We start from the raw sequence: 26,248 nt of genomic DNA on the forward strand, positions 1-26,248 counted from the left end.
CGATCGCTGTCGCCGGTTTTGGCCGGTCAACCACCACCTCCCCTCTCTGACCCGGCCCTGGGACCTCGGGGTGGAAGAAACAAAACCCCAGGGGGTTATTTGAATAGTCAGTGACTCAGTGGAATAGTGCTATAGGGACTTGTTTGTTATGATTTGCTGTGAATTTTGAAATTCAATATCAATTCGTAGAAAATTCGTAAAATAGCAAATCTTGATGTTTTGGAATGCTCTTGAAGATATCTATGCAGTAGAATCATAATATGTTAGGCATTAGTTTCAATTTTTTGCTGTATAATTTGATTTGTGTTACTAGTGCATAAATATTTGTTGATTTTATCTTTTTCTTAACTATTTCTTGAAACCATGTCTTGCTCTGAAAATTTTATGGTGTAGTGTTTCTATAAAAATTTCGTGATCAGTTCTCATGTGTAGCTATTTATTTGATTTAATCCATGTTTAGTAGACTTTAATTATGATAAATAGTTTATGCTAATGATAAATCATGAAAATATTTATGAGTGATATTTTTGGATATTTTAGCTTGTAAATGAAGTTTGAACCCTAGTTCATGGCTAAAACAGGAGCTAAAAATGAATCTTGCTAATCTGATGTATGTTTTGTTTATTTTCTCAGAATTAATTATGTGTAGATAAAATCATAGAAAATTCACAGTAGCTAATTCATCCCTGTATAGGCCTGCTGTTAAATTTTGAGCTTCTGTTTTGCTCTAGATTAACCTGTGTAATTCAATCTTGTTCTAGGTGTGATCTGAATGATTGAATTGTTATGAGTAATTGGCTACAGTTTTTAGCATGAAATTTGCAGGATAACTTGTTCTGTTTACCTTCTATTCAAAGTATTTTTTTTCTAAATTTATTTCTGTTTGTGCTCTGAGTTGTTTATTTATTAGCAAACCATAGTTTATTTGCTTTAGGAAACAACTCCCACTTGTTTATGAAGTTAGTATAGATTTCTTGTGCTGTTGATCAGGATGCATTGTGTAGTTAGAATTGTTATTTAACTACTCTATAAACGATTGCCCATGTGTGTGTATAATTCTGTTCTTGCATTACATATAGATACGACTGCCTTATCGGACGGGACGTACGAGCTGATCCCGGAGTCTGACGGAGGTGATCTCGAAGCTCAAGCGAACACCGCCGTACTAACTGAAGCCCCGGACTAAAGTTCGGAAGAGCCTAGAGCTGAAATAGTTAGCGACTACCGAGAAGGCAAGCCCCGGACATAACCTATATTTCAAATTATTATCATTTACTGTTAGTACATGCTTATGCATTTACAGTTCTTAGGATTTGAATTGAAACCCTAGATGCATGATCCTAGGAACCTATGTATTGAACACTAGACCTGAGTTCGACTACTTGCTAAGCTTATAGGACCGGTAAAAGTCGAGTGATTGCCTGTCACTCGCGAGCTTTATAGGAATTGCTTGTTTACTTTCTGTTATCAATATAAGGACGACGGACGGGGTCGTGTTCGATATCATGACCTTTGGTGAGACCCCGTCTGTGTTGATGAACTTGCTAAGGTCGCGGTGTGTGGTAGTGCTGGTTAAGTTTTTGAAAGTACTAGCCACATGCCGTAAATATGGTACGCGGCAAGCCTAGTAACTTCTCGGCCCGGCAAGTGGACATACCTCCCACTCTCTTTTAGGGATAAGATGAATAACATGATAAAGGATATGGAAACTCATAGTGGTACTTTACGACTATGAGGGACGAGGTATAGAGTGCCCTATGGGACGAGAGAAGTGCCCTGTGGGACGAGGGGGAGCCCTATAGTCGGGGGAGAGTGGCACTGATCCATGAACCGGAAAGAAAAGCCAAAGGTTGCTTGGAGGTGACTCGATGGTGCTTCAAGCGTGTGTGCTAGGTTTACCCTTGCAAGGTTGAATTTCGATTCAGAATCGTCCGCCTCTCACGATGAAATGAGACTGTTTAATCTCTTTGCCACACAGAGTAATAAGAGCAACAATATTATGATCAATCTTGATGTTTGCTTAAAGTTCTACCATGATTGAATAGTAGTTGCTTACATAGAATGGTTAATCAACTAGAATCTAGAAAGCTAAAACTTGAAAATAAGGATTTACTCTTTATTGCTTTTCAGCAAAAGGAAACCAGAGCCTCACAAACCCTGCATAGTCTAACTAAAGTGGGTTAAGTATACCCGTTGACGGTTAAGTCTTGTTGAGTATTAGAATACTCAGCCTTGCTGTTGGAAATCTTTTTCGGGTGTGAGTTTCAAAAAGCAGGTCGCTAGCTTGACCTATCCCTGCTCTTTGCCTCCTGGCTGGTCAGTAGAGTGGAATACGTCTTTGACCGGCAATAACTATGACGAGTGATACCATGCTTGGGCTAGCCTGGTGTCCTTTTGCGACGTGTTGTAGCCGTCGTGTTTTATCTTCCGCTGTTTAAACTCTGAACTTATAGTTATGGTTTGTATAACTGTTTTACTAAAGTTGGTTTTGTAATAATATTTTGAACTAGTTTGTAATCATTATTATGCCTGTGTTGTAAAATTTGTGGTTGTAACATCTCTGGACTCGCCTTTGTGCGGGGTATGCTTGTTCGATCCGAGAACTGGTGGTTGTATCGGGACGTTACCCGACAGACCAAGAATTGTTCCGTTTGAAGTGCGTTTGAGCTAGTGTTGCCTTTTTTGGTGATGCCCTGCGCACTTGAGCCGGGATAATTCAGGTGGTTCTGCCACAATAAACTTGGTTTAGTACTTCATGCATACATTCGTCTTTTTATGAAAAAATTTTCAGGCTCTTAACCAAACACGGCCTACCAGTAAATCCCTGTCTGGAACTTTCCATTTTTTCTGGATTTTTCAAAAAAAATCCATTTTTTTATTTTTTGTACGTTTCCAGCTGGTGTCTATTTTTTCTACTGTATGAACAACTGTAAATTTTCATAGCATCAGTAAAAAGTCAGTAAAAGGCGCTAGAGAACGAAGGTTACAAAAACCTCAACGTGCTACCGAAAGCTTACGTTTTGTAATTGGAAGGAAGCTTCTAGCATCCCGAATGGAGTCCTCTTCATTTGATAAAAATTCTAGCTAAATGAAGAGATAAAGAGTTAGGTAAAGAAAATAAAAACCTTCTGAAATTGTGAAGGAACCAACAGCCTCTCTAAATATGGGCTCTCCATAATCAAACCCCATCTTCTTCTCTCACCCACGGCCAAAACAGTGGCCGGCAGTGCCAGGCCTACCGTGGCCGCAGGCGGGCGCCCGGCGAGGTGGCGGCAGAGTGGCACTTCACGGCACGCGGGAGGCACCGTGACTAGCAGAGCTGGACGGAGCTGGCGTGCGTGGCGGCACGGCACAGGGCGTGCAGCTCAGCGGCGCCATAAACGAGCGCAGAAACTCGCGGAAGGCGATGGAACAAGGAAAGCACGAGCAACAGGGCATCATCTAGGTTGGATATTTGAGCCACTGGACGAAAAAACGGTGGCTGGAGTATGGAGTTCGACGTTGAGGTGGATCTTGAGCAGTAATGGAAATCGACGGCCGAGGAACCTTCGATTCCCGGCGGGGCAGTGGTCGGAGCTGGGGTAGGAGCGATTGGGGAGGGAGATAGGGAGGTGGATAAGTTTCAGGTGCGAGGGATTTGAGATCCACGAAGTGAATTGGGCGAATTTGACCGGCAATGGCAAGCTGCTTGAGCTCACTCGGCTCTGTTGGAGGAAGAAAAAGGGAGGAGCACCTTGGGCTCATCTCGTCGTGGAGCGGCAGCGCATTGGGAGGACCGCCACAATCAACGGGCCCCTCAACGACGTCGCGGTAGTTAGGGCAGCTCCAGCGTTGTGACTAAGGAGGTGCCAAGAAGAGAGAGAAACAAGCAAGGTGGGTGCAATACTTGGAGCGAGGGTGCTAGCTTGGCACCTCCCGGCACCTGTTGCCTCTGCCGGCACCTGGAGCAAGAGGAGAGAGAGTGTCAGGTGCCCACGTAAACGAGAACACACAGGCGCATGGGATGGAGAAAAGAAGGGGAGAGAATCTCTGTGGGACTCATGTTGGTACTAGCTACTGGTGCATAACATTGGAGTAATTTGTGTCATGCCTTGAGTTGTTGATGTGTCGTTGGTTGGAAATTTTTAACGGAGCGTACACTGGAGTTGCCCTTAGGGGTGCGCCGCCGCCCAAGCTTCCTCGTCCTCCGCCCGTCCAGCTCCTCTCGAGTCTCGCCGCATCAGGCCCGCTGCCACCTCTGCGAGCGCACCGAGCTCCGTGCGTCCTTTTGGCCCGGCCCACAATGGTGCGCTCCACCATGCTCAGGTGCTCCTGGTCAGGCCCGTCGAATGAGCGGTGCAGCCGGCGCACCAGCACCGGGCCGCCCATTTTGAGGGCCACCAAAATTAAGCCCAGTAATTACTAGTCAACATGCTAATTAACCTAAAGCCCATAGCCCAAAAAACCAAGGGCAGTAAGGCAGTAACGTAAGCGGACGCCGCGACGAATTGTCTTCCCTCGACGCCGCGCTGGCCGCAATCGCTGCTGCCTCCTGTCGTGCCGCCTGCCGCGAGTTGCCGTCGATCGCGCATCCCTTTGCGGCTTTGCCGGCCGGCGAGATCACACGAAGCTGGTTGGTGGCGACGCCCCTGCCCTTCCTTCAAATTTCTTAACGTTAGTGATGTCATAACGTTAGTGATGTACTGATGTAGATGTAGTTCGTGACTCCCTTTCATAAACATTCAGGAACCAAGACAACAATGGGAATTTCTTGGGCATGGTTGAGATGATGGCTGAATTTGATCCAGTTATTCAGGAGCATGTTAAACTCATAACAAATGATGACATTCATAAACATTACCTTGGTCATGGCATCCAGAATGAGGTAATAGATTCGATTGCTGCTTCTATTAGGTGTGAAATAATTAGAAAAATAAAGGAATCAAAGTATTTCTCAGTTATACTTGATTGTACCCCTGATATAAGCCACCAAGAACAAATGTCTTTGATCATAAGATATGTTGACACATCTTCAGATTCTATTCGCATTGAGGAATCATTTTTAGGCTTTCTAGATATAAACGATACAACAGGGCAAGGATTATTTGATGTTTTACAAAATGAATTGAAGAACCTTGACCTTGATATAGATAATGTGAGAGGACAAGGATATGATAATATAATTATATTATGTATGAATATATTTCCATTATTTGTATTTTATAATATAATTATAGGGTCACCATTTGAATTTTGCACCAGGGCCACCAAAACTTTGGTACGGCCCTGCTCCTAGTTCAGCGCCTTGCGCCTCGCCTTCCTGCGCTCCGCAACTGCGAGGTGAGGCGGCGGCGGCGGCAAGGCGCGAGAGCGGCAAAGGGCGACGGCAGGGCGCGACCCCAGCATGGTGCGACGGCGGCAGGGCTTGCGTGCGGGAACGGGCACAACGGCTGCTACGGACGGGAGAGGCCAAAGCGCGACGGCGGCGGCAGGAGGTAGGAGAAGTGTGCGAGAACTCGAGTCAGATAGAGAATCTATTGAATCTCTATTTTAAAATTATTTTTCTATTTTTATATAATAAAATAAATTTAGCTAAACTGTTGGAGTTGCTCGTGTGGTCGTCCAAATACAGCCTCAAACATTGATTACTCTAGAGAAGCCGTGGATGGACGGATCACGGATACACTAGAAAAATGGTACCGTCTCGAGTATATCACTTCGGTCCGTGGGCTCACATCGGCAGACTAGGTTGTGGGCGGGAGCGTGACACGTGGAGCCAGCATATTGCTGGCCAACGAAAAGGCTAGTGCCAGCATGGCACGGTCGTGTCTGCGTGGCACTGTTCTCCGGCTGACCAGTCTAGTCGGTCTGGCAGGTGCCCGCGCCGCACCACACGCCAGCTGCTCGCAAGTTCCGGGGCTGTTTTGGATCCAGAGGATTCAAAATTGTTTCTAGAAAATTTTGCCATTTAAAATCATAAAATAAAATTAATGTACAAAATTTTTGAGCTAATTTGCAAAACGAATCTAACAAGATATGTTAATTCATAATTAGCGAATATTTACTTAGCATCACAATAGCAAATTATAAATTAATTAGATTTATTAAATTTGTCTCGCAAATTAATTTAGAAATTATGGAATGAGTTTTATACGTTTACTACTCCTAAATTGCAAAATTTGGGAGGGCTAATTATTATCCCTCTACATCCAAACAAAGCCCTGACCCTGCGGGCGGAAAACGTTGCACAACTTAAGTGGGCTTTGAGGGCCAGCAATCATCTGGCTTATGTGTACAACCGACAATTGGCCTTATAAAGGATACTCCGTATTTTGCAACACGAACTGGTACCAACAGAAAGTTAGGATGTCATGTTGTTCGTAGTTGTCGGTACCCAGGACTGGGGTACCCTCTCTTGCTGTGTCCAGGCAAGAATCTTGTAGTTATCCTTAACTACATCCAGACAGCCGGACCCCTGCGGTCCGGAGTCCTGTTCTCCCAGCAGTGGCCCGGACCGTTTCACAGCTGGGAGGGGTCCGGAGACACCACGTGTCCCAGAAGAGGCAGGAACTCGTGCGCAACCAGCCGGGGCTCCGGACCTCCCAAGGAGACCGGACCCCCGCAGGGTCCCGGACCCCTCATGGGGTCCCGGACCCCTCATTGGGTCCCGGACCCTCTATATAATAACCGGACCCCTCACTAAGGGAAGAGATCGGCGCCCCGCGTCGGGGTGGTCCGGAGCCGCCACGTGTCTACAAGACATGGCCGTTTGGGTTTCCTTGCTAACGTTCACCCACCATTGCATTTATTGCAGTAGGTGAACGTCTGCATTGATATGACAGAAGCTGAAGCGTCTCATTGACCAGGGGACACTATTGATCGCGTATTACCAAGGCAGTGGAGCCGCTGGCGCCGCCCATACCGCATCTGCCAGCCTGCCGTGGCAGATGGATACGACGGCTCGGCTCCGCCCATTATGACGCTACATAATAGCCTCAGCAGGCCACGCCGCAAGCTACGCTACTCCAACGAGCGCCTAGCTGACGGGACAAGAAAAGACCCCCTGAGTCACAAGAGCAGCAGGGTGCATATCGGAGGAAAGATTCGCTACCACTGTAGCCACAGTCACGTTGGGCCCACCTGTCAGGGCATCAACGTTCTATGTATCCGCTCCCCCTTGATCTATAAAAGGAGGGGGCGCCGCTAGAAAACCTCAGGCTGGGCAAGAGCCAAGGCCAGCAGAGGATAGGTTCATACACACCACCAAGAACAATACATCTCCCAGTGGACGTAGGGTATTACACTCCGGCGGCCCGAACCAATCTAAATCGTGTGTTCTTGAGTCCCTTTCTCAGCGTAGATCCAGCCCCATCGCCTAGTACTTCCCCGAGTACTCCCTCACTGGGAATAGGCGGGTGCGTTCCGCCACCCGGCTGTGGGTACCCCTAGAACCCCACAACAGTAGTATTTCTAGCACAAACTACTAGCGCAGTTTCGATAGAGTAATTAAACGTAGCACCAAAGCTTTGCGGCGTCTCGCCCCCGAAGGATCAAGCATTGCCAGTTTGCCACCAGAACAATTGCCCCAACTCAAGGTAACTGAGTTGCCCTGGTGTGGAGTCGCGCTTTCCTTCTGAAGCACTCATTTCTATCGCAAACCTTCGCAGATCATGTAGATCTCCCTTGAGCTAGGTCGGGTCGCTTTGGGTCTCAACAATGATACTTTCTTGAACTTCACTTTGCAAAACTTGCCAAAACCTGCACCAACACAACAAGAAGCAGTCTAAGTCAATCGTAGCAGGGGTGAATGTTCCTCTGTCAGATGAAACAATAACACTTAAGTCCAAGCTTCAGTGGAAGAGCACAGAAGCACTTCTCAAATCAGATTATGGTTGCTCTAAAAATAGATAATGGTCAGAAATTATATTAACCTGATACATCCTCGTTCTCAAGAAACTTCAATACTAGGTTGCCTCCACGACGAAGAACACCATCCTCGTCAGGATCAGGCTCAGTTGAGCTCAGATACTTCTCCATAGTATCAGATTCTTTTACTTTTATCTTCCCTATTGCCAAAGAGAGAGCACGCATGCCCAATTCGCAAGATATAGCTTCATCTCGGGTTTTGATCCCTGAAATTCGTGGACACATGTCGGACAATATCACAGAGAATCCTCGTTCCTGTACAAGAGGACAAAATCCATTAATCAAAGTATCAAACTATAAACTGAAACACATATAAACTGATTACAAGTTCACAGGACACATAAACTGAAACCCTTGATTTGGTCTCTCTAATCATAAGCCTAAACCAAAAAGGGAAAGTTTGGCTTTTCGATTGATGAATTCTCCTATGAGCAGTAGCTCAGAGTACAAAGATAGAGGTTTGGGTTATGTACACCACATATAGACAGCTGAAAAAAAAGTGAGCTCAGCTTCACTACAATAATGCTTTCATTTTAACAACTAACTATCGTGCTTTTCATTTCAGGACTAATCACTGATTAAGTAAATGGTGCCCTTCAAAGTTTGAAGCATCAAAGAAATATTCAGACTATGAATTTGTTGCATCTCTAGACTCTAGTCCCTACTCGCTATAGTAAATTGCCTATTTGAGTTGTATTCAAAGTCTAGGAATGCTTGCCTTTCCATCTACAAAACATCATATATCTAATCTAAGTGTTCACTTCACTTCGACAAACTAAAAGGTAGCCAAGGCAAATCTCAGCTTCAGCACAATCCAAACTTAATTGAGCAATATGCCACCATTCCTTGTTCCAGAGTTCCAGACTATGCGAAGCAAATAAATGTTGCAAAAATATTCAATCACAATTCACATGATCACATCACAAAGGAAACGAGCAATCGAACCTGTGGTGACATCGCCCGAGCCTGTTGCTTCATCATAGTCATGACATCTGCACAGACCGTCCTGACCCGTGAGTCGCAGTGCGCAGAGGGGACCTTCACCTTCTGCTCTGCAACAACCGAGTCATCGAATCAGATTAACAAGCCCATCCATCAGCAATCAATCGCGTTGACGGCCGACGATTCAACCGCCACTGACCTTAACGTCGACGCCAACGACAACGCCGCCCTTCTCGAGGGGGCCCAGGTTCTGGCATGCCACCTGCACGCAGCAGCCACCGGGCAAGTCAATCGCATCCGGAAATGAGGACTGATCACAAGCTGAGAGGCAGCTGAGGAGACAGGGGAGAGTAAACGGATCGTCACCTGAAGCCACGCGCCGGGGGCGCAGCCGAGGTCCAGCACGGCGGCGCCCGGGGCGATGAGCCTGTGCTGCTTCTGCATCTGGATCAGCTGCAGCAGCAACGCAACGGGTCAGCGGCATGAGACGGGAAGAGATGGGCACAGGGAGAGCGCGGGTGCGGACCTTAAGCGCGGAGCGGGCGACATAGCCCAGCCGCTGCGACTCGCGGTAGAAGAAGTCGGCGGTGCCCCCCGCGGCGCTCATGGCGAGAGTGGCGGTCTCGTCCGACGGCGACGGCGACGGCGGGGATTGCTAGGGTTTTAGCCCTTCCTCTTTCCTTTTTCCTTCTCCTTTTCGCATAGGATTTGGCCCGTACTACATGGTTGGGCTGGTCCGTGTTGGGTTGGGCCCTTGGGCATTCGCATGCGTAGCCTTTCAGCCCGAACACAGAGAGGAGAGGGTGACGTGGACGCCCTCCGCGCCGCGCGAGCCACCGGATCGGCACGACCTTCTAGACGGTTCCGAAACCCACCGGCCACTGCGGTTATCGACAGCTGCAGCCTGCATCAAACGAGAGGGGAATCCTGCACGAGCCGAGTCGCCGCGAGCACGAGGTCATGGCGGATTCGGCCGCACCCCGTCCAACCGTCCTCGTCACCGGCGCCGGCGGCCGAACAGGTACCTCTACCTTCCCCGTCAACTCCGTTGGTGCAGCGTTTAGGCCTGCGTAGTCGTAGTTAGTCGTCGCACGCGCTTCCGTGCGGAGAGATGATCTGCCAATTCGTCTGTTGTTCAAGGCTGCTGAGACTCTCTGGTGGGGAATTCTGGTTGCTAGCGTGTTATGGGAATTTGATCGAAATGGAAATGCTATCGATTTTGGTTTATTCACAATTTGACTGCCGTCTTCATAGATTTAGTAGATGCTAGTGAAGCTGCAGTGGCTCTGTAGCAATTTCTGCAACTCCATTCCTCTTTGTGCTCCCTGACACACTGGCATTACTTATGTTAGGCCATATTGTGTACAACAAGCTGAAAGAGAGATCCGAGCAATTTGTCGCAAGAGGTCTAGTGAGGTCAGAGGAGAGCAAACAGAAAATTGGGGGAGCAGATGATGTTTACATTGCTGATATAAGGGATGCAGATCGTCTGGCACCTGCTGTTCAGGGTGCTGATGCTCTCATAATCCTCACAAGTGCCGTCCCCAAGATGAAACCAGGTTTCGACCCAAGCAAAGGCGGGAGACCTGAATTCTACTATGAAGATGGAATGTACCCTGAGCAGGTTGGTTTAGTGAACCCGTTACAGATCATATGTCAAATGTGTTATTGTAAAGATTAATCTGTGGTTAAAAAAAATGGTTTTGGATGTGTGTAGGTGGATTGGATTGGCCAAAAGAATCAGATTGATGCTGGTAAGCTTGCTGTTCGTTATGCTCAATGGATCAGTCATTAATTTTGTCGACAGATCATACTTCAATGTATAAATATTTGTTAAGTGTTTTGCATATTTTGACACTTGACAGCCAAAGCTGCTGGGGTGAAGCATATAGTGTTGGTGGGTTCCATGGGAGGAACAAATCCTAACCATCCACTGAACAGTCTTGGAAACGGCAATATACTAGTAAGTTGGAGTTTAAATATACCCCTAGACAACTGTGTTTCACGATGCACCTAGAAATCTAGATCACCTTTGTAAATGTGAGATCAAGAATTTTTGTATATGTTTGTTTAGGTATGGAAGCGCAAGGCAGAACAGTATTTGGCAGACAGTGGAGTTCCTTATACAATAATAAGGTACATACTACACAGAACGCGTAGAGCCAAACAAAGTTATTCTGCTTCTTTTGGTTATGCTGTGTAAGAGACATTTATACGAATAATGCTAATATTCTTTTTTGGACAACTACAAAAATCTTTACATTGTGTAAAGCCTGAAAATTGCATGAAACTAATACAAAAGAATGTAGCCAATCTTACTGTCTTCTCTGATTTGTAATATGATGCTCTTTCCTTCTGCCCCTCAAATTTTAGGCCTGGAGGTTTACAAGACAAAGATGGGGGAGTGAGGGAGTTAATTGTTGGGAAGGATGATGAACTTCTCCAGACTGATACAAAGTCAATTCCTAGAGCTGATGTGGCTGAAGTTTGTGTACAGGTATGCATAGGCATCCTGCTAAAATATATGCACTGAACCATCATATGTACAGATATGTCTAAAAGAACCAAGTTAAAAATGAGTATGGCCATGAGCCCATTGAAAAGGCATGGTAACGCTGCCACTCAGATTTTGGACCTTTTTTCGTGACAGGCTCTGCAGTATGAAGAGGCAAAGTTCAAGGCATTTGATTTGGCATCAAAGCCTGAAGGTGTGGGCACACCTACAAAGGATTTCAGGGCGCTGTTCTCCCAGATTACGGCTCGGTTTTGAGCTATCCCCTAAGAAACCTACCGCATGCCCACATTCTAGGTTTCCATGGTGTTCCATTCCATTGCTTGTGGACTTGTACTACATATATAAAACTAGTAGCATGTGAATGATGGAGCTGTAGTTTAGTGTGATTATTACAAATCACATTATCAGAACTGCTGAAAGAAACCAGTGTGTTTGTGGCTAAAGTTAAAGAACACTTTCTGGTTGCTTCGATTATTCAGCTGTTACGTCATGGTCCGATCCTGGTTACCTAGTGCAGTTTCTTGTCTGCATCTGGGTGCATATTCTTTTTTCCGGTGAACTCGCCCTCATCCTGCTGATATTTGAACAAGGCATCTATTGATTGGCATCTTTATTTCATTGCTTTCGTGGCCTCATAATCTTGCCCCAAAACTCGGCATTTCTTTAGATAATTACTAGAATCAATGCGCGGCGTTGCCGCGCCTACCGACGATGGCCAGTGTACTTTGGTGGTTTTGGGTCTTTACTTCATCATAGTTGATGTGATGAGTCTGGTGACGATATGTAGTAGAAATGATAAGAGGCAGACAAGTATGAAGATTGAAGAAAGTATTTTTCTCAAGTAGTATTTTCACATAGATTAGACGATCTGTCTATATTAACAGTGAAACTGCAAAGCTCTATTTTCTTTTTTGATGTATGTCACTTGAAACCTCAAATTTAACTATTTTGTGGAAGCATGGAGTTCACAAAATTTGTGAAAAGAAAAAATCTCTATAACTTTTTAAATACACATAGAAATGTTATTTTTGTGTATCCATGGTGGAACGATTGAAACAAAATCACTTTAATGAAAAAGAAAAAATAAAGTCACACGTGCTAGCAGGACGTCCATCGTGCTGGCAGGTCGGTCCAGGTACGCTAACCAGTATATGCCACGTGCATGGGACCCACTACACTTATTGCTCAGCGTCTACGGAGCTGGTTACCATTTTCTATGTAGTTGCTTTTCGTCCTTCTCTTCCGCATGGCAGGCAAAGGGAGGGACTTCGCAAAGCCATGGCGGGGCTCCATGGAGGCGCCGGAGCAGGGGGAGCTGCGGGGGGACGGACGGGCCGACGGCGCTCGGGGCAGCTGGTCTGTGGCCGTCGAGCCACCGCTGTGGGAGGTTTCCCAGTCGTTCCGCCGGCTCGGGGCGTGGCCAATCCTGCTGCCCGCCCCGCCGGAGGTTGAGCCCAGCGTGGTTTCTCCGGCGATGAGTCGTCTCCGGCCGCGGACGTCAGGGAGGGCCCCGCGCGCCGTCTCTCGCCGTGGAGGCGGGGTTCGCACGCCACGGGAGGTCGGGGAGGCCGCTGCCACCGCTGTCGTCACCGGAGGCTGCCTCGCCGCGTCGCGCCACCTCTGGCTGGGGAGACGCGCATTGAAAAGATGGGGAAGGAGCTTGAGAGGAGGGAGGGACGGCGGGTGGGATTCCGGTGAAAGTCGATGGCTTTTTTGCAAAATCGTTGGACCTTCCACCAATCTGAGCCGTTCATCGCACAATCCGACGACCAAGTTTTTTGCGGGTGACGTGGCGTGATGTGAGCCCGACGAGGATGGTGCTGATTTCGTTGTGTAGAGATTATGAAAGAATGCTTATCAAATTCCCATGCTGCCGCTGACTATCTCATCACTCTTTTTTTCCCAAGAAGTAACGAGAGCAAACAATAAACAGCAAAATTTTATTAGTGCTACTGATTATTAGTGACTTAATTGATATAAGAGATAATCTCGTGTTACCCTATTGCACAAATATATTGGGCAGGAACCTACAGGCTGCATTGTTTCCTGTAAAAGTTGAACTTCAACATTCAATGTTAAATCAATTAATATATTTGTAAAAGGCACAGCTGAGCCTAAACATTTTTTTTACTGAAGTGATGACAGCTGTCAATGAAACAAAGCAGCAAAAAAGATAAAAAAAAATGGTGCTATTGATTCAGTGAACAATATTAGTGTCTGCAATTCTATAATAGAAGAAACAAAGTAACCGAAACATGTTGCTCTATTACACCAAATATGTTAGGGAACTCCTGCAAGCAGGAAGAATATTATATTGCAGTCAATTTGAACTTCAAAATTTTGTCACACGCAAAAAGGGCTAGAATTCATAAATATTAAGATCATACAACAAAATGAATTGATAAAAAAATGATAAATTCATGAAAGATGTCATAGCTGAGCCTAGTAGTATTTATATGTCTAGCTAGTCCATGCGGAAAGAGCAGTGAGGACACGGCCCTTCCAACCCTGTAGCATCCACTTGTTATCTTCGTCAACGAGGAAGTCCCTGTGATAGCTCTTGCGCACCTTGTATCTTGCTCTCTTCACTACCTCCTCGTTAAGAGGTAGCGGCCTGAAACCTGCTCTGAGGTTCCTCATCTGCCATTGCTTGTACGTCTCCGGCCTTTCGATCCTCTCCGTACCCTCACAGGCAATCACATTCAGAGCGTCCCGTCCAACAAATTCTCTTTCAATAAGCAGCCTATGTTCATCCATTCGTGAGGCATTTGCTTCAAGCATATCAAAATGTGAAGAGAAAAAAAACATAGCCTCCTTAAATCGTGTCACGAAGAAGGGCGCGTTGTAAGTACCATTGATAATCCCATGAACAAACAAATGGGGATTCAACTTTCTGATTGTGTTCAGAACCCTTGTCCTCGGGCTGTCATCTGTCACCGTCTCATCCATCATGTTCCTCATTCGGTAAAGGCAATTGACAACAAGAAGCTCATCGCTATTTATGTTGAGATCTTCAACCTGGATGCTATCCCACTTGCCAGCAATGGCGTGATATTCAAAGGGGACATCGAACATACGGGCATACTCATGTAGCCGTCGCCCTGTTGCCTCTATACGCTCTGCAGGGCGGAATCCTGGCTGGGGAAAGTCAACACCAGTGATTCGAAGGCTTGGGGGTCCACCATGTTTCCTTGAGAACCGTTGCATGAGTACGGGGTACTGGAAACCATACCGTATCCCGTAATCAATAATGTGCAACCTTGACGCACTCTTAGAAACATTCAAGATGGTTGAATTTGAGAAATAGTGAGATATCTTCATAAATGGGCATGCTTTAGCATACAAACCGAATGCTTTCAGAATATCACCAGTACAAGTTCTCTTTGCGGCAATTTGACAGTAGATGGTGCTACCAGTGCCAGCTAGACGAGCCTCAAGCCCATTAGCAAAGTAGTGCGCCAACCTCTGGCCCGCATCTCCAGTAGCAGAAGAATGCTTCCTAATCTGTTTCAGCAACTCATTTGAATTCCGGTGATCATCAATAGCTGCGGCCTGAGCACAATGTATAAGTAGGGTCGTGAGATCGACTGCCTCCTCCTCCAGACCAGCACCAGATCTTCCCTTCCTTCGTCCTCTTCTATTTCCTGATCCTTTCACATATCCACTGCTAATTTGTGCGTCAATTGGCAGTGGTGACCGGAACTCACAATTCTCATCAGTACACAAAAGTACTTTGTCAAACATCTCTCGGACTGTCTCCTCCTCACACAGTGCGGATTGCTTGCTCTTCCTCTCCTCCATCTCCAATCCATCATCATGCGGGTTCTTCCGACCTTTATGAGCAGCACAAACTGAACCCTCCTTCACCATTTCACAAGGTGATTGGCAAGATTTCTGAGTATGTCTGACCACATCATCCAAACCTCCCATTCCTGGGATATCACAATGACCAGTCATCCAAGATTTCCCTTCATATGCCTGTGCAGGCTTAGCAGACTTGAGGATGTCAACAAAGGGCTTCTCAACGGCGAGGAGGGCCGAATCATCCACAGGTGCACTGGTAACAGGAAAAGACTCATCATCCTCGTCTTCAAGAAGGAATTGATTGATGTATGCAAGGACGGCATCCTCGGAGTTGTCCAGCTCGGTTGTGGTGGTTGATGCTGGACTTGGCGTGACGCCACCAGGCATGGCCAGGGATGGAGATGGATGTGAATTGACAGGAGGATTATGACTATGGGGTCCATATGAAGGGAAAATTTGAACTTGTGATTGTTGCTGGAGGGAGAAATTAATCATGCGACCGGTGGGTGGATTGGAGTTAGCGAACACATCACCAAAGTTCAGATCACTACGAGAACCAGGATGCATTGCCATTGGAGCTTGTATCGACAAGATTTATGCCTCTGACTTTCTATGTTGCAATCCCCTACAGGTTCATCAATCGCACCTCTACGATACTCCTTCTCGTTCTCAAGAACACAATGATTCCGCTCAGAGAGCTACAAATGACAAGAAAAGCTGATGGCGGAGCAAAAATTAGCATCCCATGTTCATTGCGGGCAAGTAAATCAACAGGAGATAGAAGACAAGATTACCCTGCAATCCGACTGAAGAGCGTACGAGAACAACTCTGTATCAAGATCTGTGATCCACGCTCCTAGGGAAGATTGAGAGAGGAGGGCAAGCAAACGTCGCTTACGTGCTTAGCTGCGGCTATGAAGCGGCGATGCCCCGCATCCGAGGTCCGGACGCCGCCGCCCCTGATGCGTGGAACCTTGGAGAAAGAAAGCAGTGGTGAGTCGGGGCAGCGGCAGCAAGAGTCCAAGAACCAAGAGCCCCGGTTAGGGTGATGCGGCAGTGGTTCTTTGTCAACTGGGAGATTTGTTTACTATAAATTGCAGCGGAAACGAATCAGCAGACGGATTGGTGTTTGGTAGTCGAGGTGGGAGGAGGGGCTGCACCTCGGTGATGCTGATGCGCAGATCAGGGACCCGTCGAGCGGGAGACGGCGCGGGAAATGGTGAGATCCTCTGCGGAGGGCAACTATGGTTTGCAGCCTGCAAGGACGAGGGCCAAGTACACCGGATCATTTCTATTCGTTTCCGAAATACACACCGGATTTTATTTTTGTTTCCTTTTTCCGGACTGCACTCCCTAGCCTTGCACTATGCGTTTATGGCACGCCAAAATCGGACTTACTCCTTTCTCCGTCTTAAATTATTAGTCATTTTAACCTTTTTAGATATATAATCTTAGCTATGAATCTAGATATGTGTTATATCTATATGCATAATAAATTTTATATATGTAGAAAAATCAAAAAGAATAATAATTTGAAAGGGGGGACTAGAATAAAAAAAAGTTTGCTTCCATCACTGAGTAATTCATGGCGGTCAAAAGAGTTAGAGGCAATGGTTGAATAATGAATACGGCAACATTCAATCACAGTGGCCAGCACAAGAATCCACTGAGTCCATGATCTATTATGTAGCAAAAGGCAGTGGCAACGTTGTTTTGTTTTTTAGTTGCATCATTTTACAACCTGGAACCAAAGCGTTGTAAAGCCGCATGTATAGAAACGGCAATTGGCGCAAGGAAGAATCCGAGTGGACCCAACGCACCCACCCATCACTGGTGTGAACCGGACGAGATGCCGCCGGAGCAGACCCGAGCAGTTTTTTTTTTTTTTTGAGGGGTGCACCACACTAATTAAACATCAGTAAAGCTAGTACAGACTCCATCTGAAGGAAATAAGAACCAAACATGCCTCCTTTCGGTCTAGTAGATCGAGCTTCTGGCTAGCCTGTGAGCATCAACATTCGACGCCCTGCCTTCATGAACAATCTTGGCCCTGTCAAAAGTCGCCATGCCTGCCTTTAGCTCCCTAATCACCTGGCCGTAGCAACCCATCCTGGGTCCCTCCAAATTCTTCACCACAGTGGCACAGTCGGTTGCAATGCAAACTCTCCTCGACAGAAGATCAGTTGCAAGGGCCAAACCCTCCCTGCACGCCAGCACCTCCGCCGTCTCCGGGTCAGAGATGCCCTTCAGAACCAAAGCTGACGCCCCCATGAAAATGCCAGCTTCGTCCCTCGCCACCGCCGCCATTGCCGCTACATTCGAATTTTTTGAGAGAGCGGCGTCAACACTAACATTCAGTGATCCTTGCACAAGTGGTATCCATTGCGGTGCCACGCCAGGTGCGCCCCTTGCCTGTGCGACAACTTCCTTCTCCGATTTTGAGATAGCCATCTCCAGATCTGAAACAAACCTCTCAATAAAACTGTGGGTGGACAACGGGCTTTTAGAAAAATACCTTCATGGATTGCCTTCCTCTTCGCATGCCAAATAGCCCATAGCGTGACCACAAGTCTCACCAAATTGTCGTGAGTGAGAATCGCTATCGCTTCATAAAGCCATCCTCGCGCGCTCACGTTCTGTGCCTGGCTGATAAAATCAACGAGGTCATCATGCTGAAGGGCCCAGACACACCTTGCCATATTGCACTCCAATAGCGAATGCTTCCACGAGTCCTCGTGGCCGTATAACGAGCAGCCACTAGTCTGCGCCATGTTTCTGCGGTGTCGAACATCACCAGTTGGAATAGAATGCCTTGCTAGCCTCCACAAAAAACATGCGTACCTTCGCTGGAACCTTGACAGACCACAGCTTCTTCCACTCTTTTTGGTCCGCGGCGATGTCGGAACTTCCCGGGTTATGTTCGATCCAATCCGCCCTACGCTCACGGTTGGATATAAGCATCCGGTAGGCTGATCTGACTGTGAACACTCTGGTCTTCTCATAGTGCCACGCCCAGAAATCCTCATGCCGTCCCCCGGACAGGGGTATGCTTATGATCAACTCCTGATCCATCGGTAGAAAGTGCGCTTCCACCACCTGTAAATTCCATGTGAGCGTCATAGGATCAATCAGCTCACTCACCTTGGTTGGTGGATTGTCACTGGTGCAGCAGACTGGCCGTAGGAGTCCATCTTGTGGGAGCCAGTTCATCCGCCAAACCTCCGTTTCTTCCCCCCGTCCCAATCCTGCGGATCAGGCCTTGCATTAGCACCTCCTTACCATCAACAATGGCGCGCCAAATTCTAGACGGGGACAAGCCCAATTCTGCCTTCAAGAACTCCCTCTCCGGGAAATAAATAGCCTTAAGAATTCTTGCACTAAGCGAGCCTGGTTCCTGTAGGATGCGCCAAGCCTGACGTGCCAGAAGTGCAAGGTTGAAAATTTCTATATCCCTGAATCCCAGTCCGCCCATATATTTTGGCTTCGTCATCTCCTCCCATGCCACCCAGCATGTACGCCTTTTACCCTCCTTGCTTCCCCACCAAAAGCTTCGGAGTAAGCCATCAATGTGCTGGCATAAGCCCCGCGGCAGTCTGAAACATGACATAGAGTACGTTGGCACAACTTGCGCCACCGCCTTGATCAGTACCTCCTTCCCGCTGGCCGATAAGGTCTGTTCCAACCAGCCTTGAACTCACTTCCACACCTTGTCTTTGAAATACTTGAACGCGCCATTCGTTGATGCACCAACATCCGAGGGCATGCCCAAGTACTTCTCACTGAGAGCTTCACAATGGACTTGGAGGGTATTCATGATGGCTGCACGTGTGTTGCCATTCACTCCTTTTGGCAAAATGTATTGAGGACTTAACCATGTTAATCCGCTGACCAGAAGCCTGGCAATAGATATCCAACACATCTTTCACCTCATCCGCGCTCTCCCTATTTGCCTTAAAAAACAGCAGGCTGTCATCTGCGAACAAGAGGTGACTGACCATCGGAGCCGAGGCAGACACTGAGATTCCACTGAGGTTCGATGACTGAGTTCTGGATTTCAAGAGGCACGAAAGGCCCTCTGCTGCTAACAAGAACAAATAGGGTGAGATCGGATCTCCTTGACGGACCCCCCTGGTGGGCGTAAAGCACTCCTGCCGCTCCCCATTAAATAAAACCGAGAAAAAAAAATCGAAGTTACCAATCTCATGATCATGTCGACCCAAATCCGATGGAAGCCAAGGCGGATCATAATGGCTCTCAGGTATTCCCACTCTACCCTGTCGTAAGCCTTTGTCATATCCAGCTTAAGAGCACAAAACCTGCTGCCACGAGCTCTTTTCTTCTTCATAAAATGCATGCATTCATAAGCTGTAATAATATTATCTTAGATCATTCGCCTTGGCACAAAAGCTGATTGCTCCTCTGAAATTATCTCAGGAGGCACCTTCTTTAGCCTGTTGGCCATCACTTTGGACGCTATCTTATAAACAACATTGCACAGACTTATTGGCCTAAATTGGTCGAGCTCCTCCGCACTCTCCACCTTCGGGATAAGCACAATACATGTGCTGTTGAGAACTGATGGATCATCCTCCCCTCTCAGAACCCTGAGCACTACCGTCATTATCTCCTCCCCGCAGAGTAAGGATGGATCCAGACATCCGAATTCTTAGAACAAATTTAATATTTTAAAATAGATATGCTTAAAATTTTATGCTAATATTTTTTTATATTATCAAGCATATTATTACACATAAGAATAAAATTTTGTATAGATTTTTTTATGTATTATTTGCTCCCTACAATTAAAAAGGTGAAAAAAGATTCGAATCCGTATCCGATCCGTATTCGAATTTTTATATCTATTATTTGAGAATATATATGATAAATTTGAGGTTTAGTTTTTATGAATCTTTACAAGATCAATGTAAATACAAGGCTATGAATTTACATAGTAAATTCTATATCTTATTTGTCCATAATCAAAGAAAAATGACCAAAAATCTGACATTCGAATAAACATCCGAATCCATCCTTACCGCAGAGATCCCAATGACGCTGGAAAAAGTGCGCAGGCATGCCATCCGGCCCCGGTGCCTTGGTCGGAAACATTTGGAAGAGGGCTGTTTTGACTTCCTCCTTTTCAAAAGGCGCTAGCAGGCCCTCATTCATCCCCGCTGTAATCTTAATTGGAACCATGTCCAAAACATGCTCCATGTCATGTGTGCCTTCCGATTGGTACAGCGTCTTGTAGAACTCCGTCGCTAAAGCCCCCATCTCCTCCTCATTCTCGACAACCTGACCATTCGGTTTTTTCAGCTTGGAGATCTTATTTTTCCTCCTTCGCAGACTCGCCCTGAGGTGGAAAAAACAGGTATTCTTGTCACCCGCAGACAACCACATTATTCTGGAGCGTTGTTTCCACATAATCTCTTCCGCAGACCCGAGCAGTTGACCACACACGCACGTAGCACAGACGAAAATTGGTCCGTAACAGTTGTTCGTGGGCCGCCAATATCGGCCCAAGACTGTGACCTTCTCCCACCGGCGGTCCACATGATACATCCCATCGCCCCTAGGCCCGATCCTTGTGCCCACAAACCGAACCCAGAAAGAACCCAGCACAGCCCAGCGCACCACGCGTCCTCCGAAGTCCAAGGGCAGAGCCAGAGCCGGACACCGACGCGTCGCGACGTGTGCGGCAGGCGGGGCAGAGCGGGACCCCGCCACCGGCGCACCGTCACCGGCTAGAGACCGGCTCGAGCCGCGTGCTGTGCTGTGGGGGGCCGGCTGGCGCGTGGCCCGTGGCAGCAGCAGCAGCCAGCAGCTCATCGGGTCAATGCACACACTCCATGCGATATCTGGGTGAGGTCACGGCGGCGATCTGGTCATCATCATTCGTTTCCGGTCAATTCCTACGTCCCGCGACACGCAACACAAGGCGATGCTGATGCCGGATGCCAAAGCCAAAGGCCATGGCCAGGTCCCCCTGCTAGCCTGCTCGGGAGCACAAGTCCCAGTCCCAACCGAACAAGGGGGTGGCGCCAAATGCCTAGTCCAGGACTCGCCGCTGCGTCCGCCAGCTTGCAAGCAGCCAGCTGATCTACTCCTACCGAGAGAGCAATGGGACTCACTGACGGTGGCAAGCTTTATTACTGAACTCGGGCGGGGAAACTTGGCGACAGAAAGAAACGCGCGCAAGGGAAACACAAGTAAATCTGAAGTTGTGAACTGGACCTGGAAGTGTCTGAAACTCTGACTCGAGCGTCAAATGCTCAGGTAATCAGGTTTCAACTTTGAACCGCATGCCTTTTCATTTCATTTGTTCCAAGCATGTGCTCTTGAGAATCAAAACTAACCACAAGCATAAGCCTTGTTTTCAGGGGGAAAAAGGAAAAGGCGTAAGCATCTACTGCCGAAAAGGAGCGAGGGCGATCAGGTCAAACCCTTATCAACTTGTCCAGACTCCGGTCAGTTGGAACGGTGACCTAAAGCAATCTTAATGGATACAAAAACGACAGGCCCTGACGCGCAACCAACCCAGCGCACCCGAACGAACACAGAGAGAAGAGAAAATATAGGAACAGCCAAGGCACAAGCACATGGCCTCCTGCGCCAAGATTTCAAAGAGAAACAACGCTTCATGCTCCGGCACATGTATGACACTACCTGCATGCAGACAGATCTCAGTGACCGAAGCATTATCCGTTTGCCTTTGGGTTCCACCTCCACCCCCCCCCCCCCCCCCCCACACACACACACCAGAACGAGCAAGCTAGATTATTCAGGCCGTTCAGCAAAAATGGTCACAAAACCTTTCTCAGCAACAGCAGCAATCCATTAATGTGGACTGAATTCTGCATTCAGATGCTGCACGCAATGCCGGGTTCAGTATGGACTGGACTTAACTGACAGCAAGCAATCAGAAGAGGACACCGCAGCGTGTGAAACGTCTGAAAACTCTGGCCACGCTGGGGGCGCAACCAAATAACCAATCCATGTGCCGCTGTACCCGTAGGTGCTCGCAATGCTGTAGCACAGGCGCGCAACGGATCGGCGCCGTCGGCGATCGAGGACGCAGTCGTCAACTTCACCTCACATTCGCGTAGGAATACTGTATATACTATACGTCGTGGGGGGAGCGCTGAGGGCGCTCGGACCTTCCCCGAGCAACACGCATCGGAGGGGAGACGCCTGACGCGAGGCGTGGCCTGCCGGCTCGGTCGTTTCCCGCGGCGCTCTCGCTATCCAGCTATTCTTGCAAAAAAGACCATGTGTTTCTTGATATTAGAACCCGCAGTACAGACACTTTACAAAAAAAACCTCCTCGCTTCCTGCAGCCGCCCTCCCCTTCCCTCTCCTTCCCCTCCATGCGGACAGCCACCTCCTTCTCCTCGCAGACCGCCGCCGCCGGGCTCCGATAGCCCTTCCCACCCCACACCCGCCATCCACCGCCGCCCCCTCCCCCTCCCCGTGGCTCGCCGTTGCCGGCCTCCGCCGTCACCCGTCCTGCGCACCCCGCCTCCCCACCTCCCGCCCCTTGTCGCCGCCGTCCCCTTAACCCTCCCGCTCTCTCACGGTCGCCGCAGCTGCCCCGCCCCTCCGCCAACCTCCGCCTCGCCGGATCCGGCCATCCAGGCGACGGATCTGGCCCGCGGCGTCGTCCCGCGCCCACCTCCGTCCCCTGGCGCCGCCAGTCGCTGCAGCCCTCGCTTGGGCTCCTCCGCGCCGCCGCCGCCACCCCCTTTCCCCTCCCGCTCCCTCATGGTCGTCGCCGATGGTCTGCCCCGCCGCCGACCTCCGCCTTGCCGGATCTCGACTGTGGCAGAACCAGTTGGAATTACACCAGTTCGAGTGCACTAAACACCTAAACGCACCTCAACCGGTATAATCACTGGTCTGTCGGGTAAAATCCCGATAACACCACTGTATTTCGAATCGAAACAACATACCTCACTCGAAGGTGAGCCCAGAGATTACAATAACCAAAATTTTTCGATATAAACTTCAATAGTAAAAGTTACTATAAGCTGAGTTTGAGAATTCAGATAAGATACCTCAAAAGTTTGAAAGTAGATATGTTCTTCAGAGTTTATAAACAGCGGAAAGAAAACAATAGCTAGCGACGATATAGGACATCATGATGAAGCCCGTACATAACGTCAATCTCACCAAGTATTCCCAAGATTTCCTGAAAACAAAGTCAAAAGCAAGACTGAGTATACTAATACTCAGCAAAGCTTACCCAACTAAGGGTATATATCAGCCCCTTTAGCTAGACATGCAAAGCTTGTGAAGGCTCTAGGGTTTCTTTTGCTGAAAAGCAACAAAGAGTAGATCCTTACTTTCAAGTTTTAGATTTCAGATTCTAGTTGGATTAACCAATTTAGGTAAGCACCTATCTATACAAACATGGTAGAAGATATATTTGCATTCAACCATATTATGAATCATAATTGTTTCACTTCTTACTCTATGTGGCAAAGGGATCAAGCAGGCTCAATTTCCGCGAGAAACGGATGATTCTGAAACGAATTTCCAACCTTGCAAGAGTAAACCTAACACACACGCTTGAAGCACTGTTGAGTCACTCCCAAGCAACCGTTGGCCTCTCATTCCGGTTCATGGATCAGTGCCACTCTCCCCGACTACAGCGAGCCCGACCCTCTCTGCAGTCGTGGTTGTTTGCAACATAAATTTATTTTTCATTTTAACCTCCTATCTCTATGAGAGAGTGGGGGGTATGTCCATTTACCGGGCCGATCAGTTACTAGGCTTGCCGCGTACCATATTTACGGCATGTGGCTAGTACTTTCAAACGCTTAACCACCGCTACCACACACGGCGGCCTTATCAAGTTCTTCAACACAGACGGATTACCATCATGAGACTAGTTGAAACTAGTAACCCAATCCGTCCATGGTCCTTATAGTGATTGCAGAAAGTAAACAATCAACTCCTATAGAACTCGCGAGTGATAGGCAATCACTCGACTTTTACCGGTCCTATTAGCATAGCAGCTATTTCGGACTCAAATTCTAGTGTTCAATCAATAGGAACCTAATGTTATGTATCTAGTATTTTCATTCAATTCCAACAACTTAAATGCATAGATAAATAATAACAATAGATGTATAATTTGAAATAATAGGATTATGCACCGGAGTTTGCCTTTATTGGTATCTATAGAGTCAATAAGCTTTAGTCCTTCCGAATCTGGATTTGGGACTTCAGTTAATTTTGCGACGTTGGTTGGACTTCATGCAGTTCACTGTTGGACTTCGGGTTCACGTTTAATCTTCGTTATCTTCCATAATATTGACTTGAACTTCAGAAGTGTCCTCGTTTGGTTTCTTGATGAACTCGTATGTTCCGTCGACTAGTGATATCGTTTCTATATGCAATGCAGTACTCGAAATTAGTGAAGTGCTTAAGTATAGCTTTCCTTCATTAAAAAGTTGTTATCCAATAAAGTAATCATTTAAGACTGAGCTTAAAAATATTACTTTACTGGGCAATCATTTATAGAGTAAAAGTAAACATAAAAGATTTCATGAAATAACAAAACTAGCTACCCAAAGAAAGCATGGTTTGAAAAGAAAGCAAAAGAGACTAAGGGTAAATTCATTCAAGAATATGAGGTAGGTTGAATTCAAATCTAGAATTTGAATTCAAAAGAATTAAACATCAAACATTAACTCAAGGTTTAAAGAAAAGATCATGTATGTAAATTAAGTTCAAACATGGAGTTTATTCTAACAAAAACAGAAACAATACTAGTATGCATGAATTAACCCTAGAACTCAAGAATAAATCACAAACTCAAGCTAAACAAATCTATTATTGCTGAAAAAATTACCAAAGCTTACACATGGCTATTAGAGGCTTGCATAAAAATTTCAGCTACAAAAACTAACAGGAACATGCCACATAAAATAAACATGAATCAAGCATCATCTATCAAAAATAATTAAAAACTCATGCTAGAGGCTAGCACTGGGCCTACAAAATTTATACAATACTATTCATAGCATGGATAACACATGGTCCAAAGATCACAAACAACACAATATTGGAACATGAGATATAAATAAAGCATGAATTTCCAAACATTTAAAATAAAACACATGAAATAACAAGCAAAAGTCAAGAATTAAATCCAAAATTTTTACACAAGATTATACATGGTGAAGGGATACTAGGTTCCAAAAATCAAGCATAACAAGTCTATGGTTAAAAAGATATAAATAAAACACTCATTTGCTAACAATTAAACTAGGGCACACAATATAAGGTTTCATACAAACTTTAGTAACCAAATTATAGATCTAGTTGAGAGGAACACAACAAAATTAATTTGGCATTTTTATGATTTTTCTACATTTTTCTAGGATTTATCAAAGTTCACAAAGTTTAAAAGAAAAAGGGGCTGGCTATTTGCAGAAAGGACCCTAGAAATAATTTAGGCACTATAATTGGGTCCTCAGCCCAAGGAAAAGGACAGGGAGGAAGGGGATCGCCGGATTTCGGCGGCGCTGGTCGCCGGCGGCGAGGGGCCGGGGGCCAGGAAGCATGAGGGAACTAGGGCGCACCTGTAGATGTCTTGGATTGGGTTCGGGGTCGACTGTAGCGGCGGCGCGACGAGAGCAAGCGGCCCGCGGTGGCGCTAGGCCATGGCGGCGGCGCTCCGGCGAGGCGTGGAAGGGGAGGTCGGGCTGGGAAGCTTTAGTAGGGCGAGGGCAAGCTCGTGGACTGCTCAAATTGGATAGAGCTGGGGTGGAGAGACGGGTCCACGGGCGGGCCGGCGAGCGGCGACGGGAATGGCGGTCGGTGGCAGTGGATGTCGAGTTCAAGACCTGTTAGGGCTATTTATAGCCATTGGAGGGGAGGATAAGCACTTCATGGGAGAGATAAAGGCTTCTCCGAGCCGTGGACGAGCTCCCATCGGCAGAGCGGCTGTTCCAGGGGGCGGGCCGGCGGCGTGGCGTGAGCGCGGGATGCCAGCAGGGGAGAGGAAGTGGGGCGGAGGCTTGGGTGCGGCACGTGGGGCGGTGCGGGGCAACTGGCGGGCGGGGAACTGGCGGC

General features: G+C 47.2%; 3 protein-coding genes across 4 annotated transcripts; 1 reads left to right on the forward strand and 2 right to left on the reverse strand.

Moving 5' to 3' along the window:
• Positions 1 to 7,446: 7,446 nt before the first annotated feature.
• LOC120649262 (ribosomal RNA large subunit methyltransferase E-like) lies at positions 7,447 to 9,541 on the reverse strand. The gene is made up of 6 exons (XM_039926018.1): positions 9,374 to 9,541; positions 9,214 to 9,300; positions 9,047 to 9,109; positions 8,851 to 8,952; positions 7,911 to 8,160; positions 7,447 to 7,737 (listed from the first exon to the last, which is right to left on the reverse strand). Exons 1-6 carry the CDS (start codon positions 9,452 to 9,454, stop codon positions 7,628 to 7,630), a joined length of 693 nt encoding a protein of 230 aa, XP_039781952.1. The 5' UTR covers positions 9,455 to 9,541; the 3' UTR covers positions 7,447 to 7,627.
• Positions 9,542 to 9,702: 161 nt separating this feature from the next.
• Positions 9,703 to 11,847, forward strand: LOC120649261 (uncharacterized protein At5g02240-like). The gene is made up of 7 exons (XM_039926016.1): positions 9,703 to 9,868; positions 10,200 to 10,471; positions 10,565 to 10,601; positions 10,713 to 10,810; positions 10,922 to 10,983; positions 11,221 to 11,344; positions 11,498 to 11,847. Exons 1-7 carry the CDS (start codon positions 9,808 to 9,810, stop codon positions 11,615 to 11,617), a joined length of 774 nt encoding a protein of 257 aa, XP_039781950.1. The 5' UTR covers positions 9,703 to 9,807; the 3' UTR covers positions 11,618 to 11,847.
• A 1,795-nt stretch (positions 11,848 to 13,642) lies between these two features.
• Positions 13,643 to 16,397, reverse strand: LOC120649263 (scarecrow-like protein 30). 2 transcript variants are annotated; one of them, XM_039926019.1, is made up of 3 exons: positions 16,065 to 16,397; positions 15,961 to 15,972; positions 13,643 to 15,883 (listed from the first exon to the last, which is right to left on the reverse strand). In XM_039926019.1, exon 3 carries the CDS (start codon positions 15,737 to 15,739, stop codon positions 13,823 to 13,825), a length of 1,917 nt encoding a protein of 638 aa, XP_039781953.1. In that variant the 5' UTR covers positions 15,740 to 15,883; positions 15,961 to 15,972; positions 16,065 to 16,397; the 3' UTR covers positions 13,643 to 13,822. The 2 variants fall into 2 exon arrangements, with proteins under 2 accessions (XP_039781953.1, XP_039781954.1); XM_039926020.1 differs by lacking the exon at positions 15,961 to 15,972.
• Positions 16,398 to 26,248: the final 9,851 nt, after the last annotated feature.

The sequence above is a fragment of the Panicum virgatum genome, chromosome 9K (genome assembly GCF_016808335.1).
Source record: "Panicum virgatum strain AP13 chromosome 9K, P.virgatum_v5, whole genome shotgun sequence".
Lineage (NCBI taxonomy): Eukaryota > Viridiplantae > Streptophyta > Magnoliopsida > Poales > Poaceae > Panicum > Panicum virgatum.

Coding starts and splice junctions, on each gene's coding strand:
- LOC120649263 (XM_039926020.1), bottom strand. CDS start 15,739: ATGGCAATGCATCCTGGTTCTCGTAGTGATCTGAACTTTGGTGATGTG.
- LOC120649261 (XM_039926016.1), top strand. CDS start 9,808: ATGGCGGATTCGGCCGCACCCCGTCCAACCGTCCTCGTCACCGGCGCC. Junction 9,869..10,199: donor CGGCGCCGGCGGCCGAACAG/GTACCTCTACCT, acceptor TACTTATGTTAG/GCCATATTGTGTACAACAAG. Junction 10,472..10,564: donor ATGGAATGTACCCTGAGCAG/GTTGGTTTAGTG, acceptor GGATGTGTGTAG/GTGGATTGGATTGGCCAAAA.
- LOC120649262 (XM_039926018.1), bottom strand. CDS start 9,454: ATGAGCGCCGCGGGGGGCACCGCCGACTTCTTCTACCGCGAGTCGCAG. Junction 9,110..9,213: donor CCCCCGGCGCGTGGCTTCAG/GTGACGATCCGT, acceptor TGCTGCGTGCAG/GTGGCATGCCAGAACCTGGG. Junction 8,953..9,046: donor TCGTTGGCGTCGACGTTAAG/GTCAGTGGCGGT, acceptor GTTGCAGAGCAG/AAGGTGAAGGTCCCCTCTGC.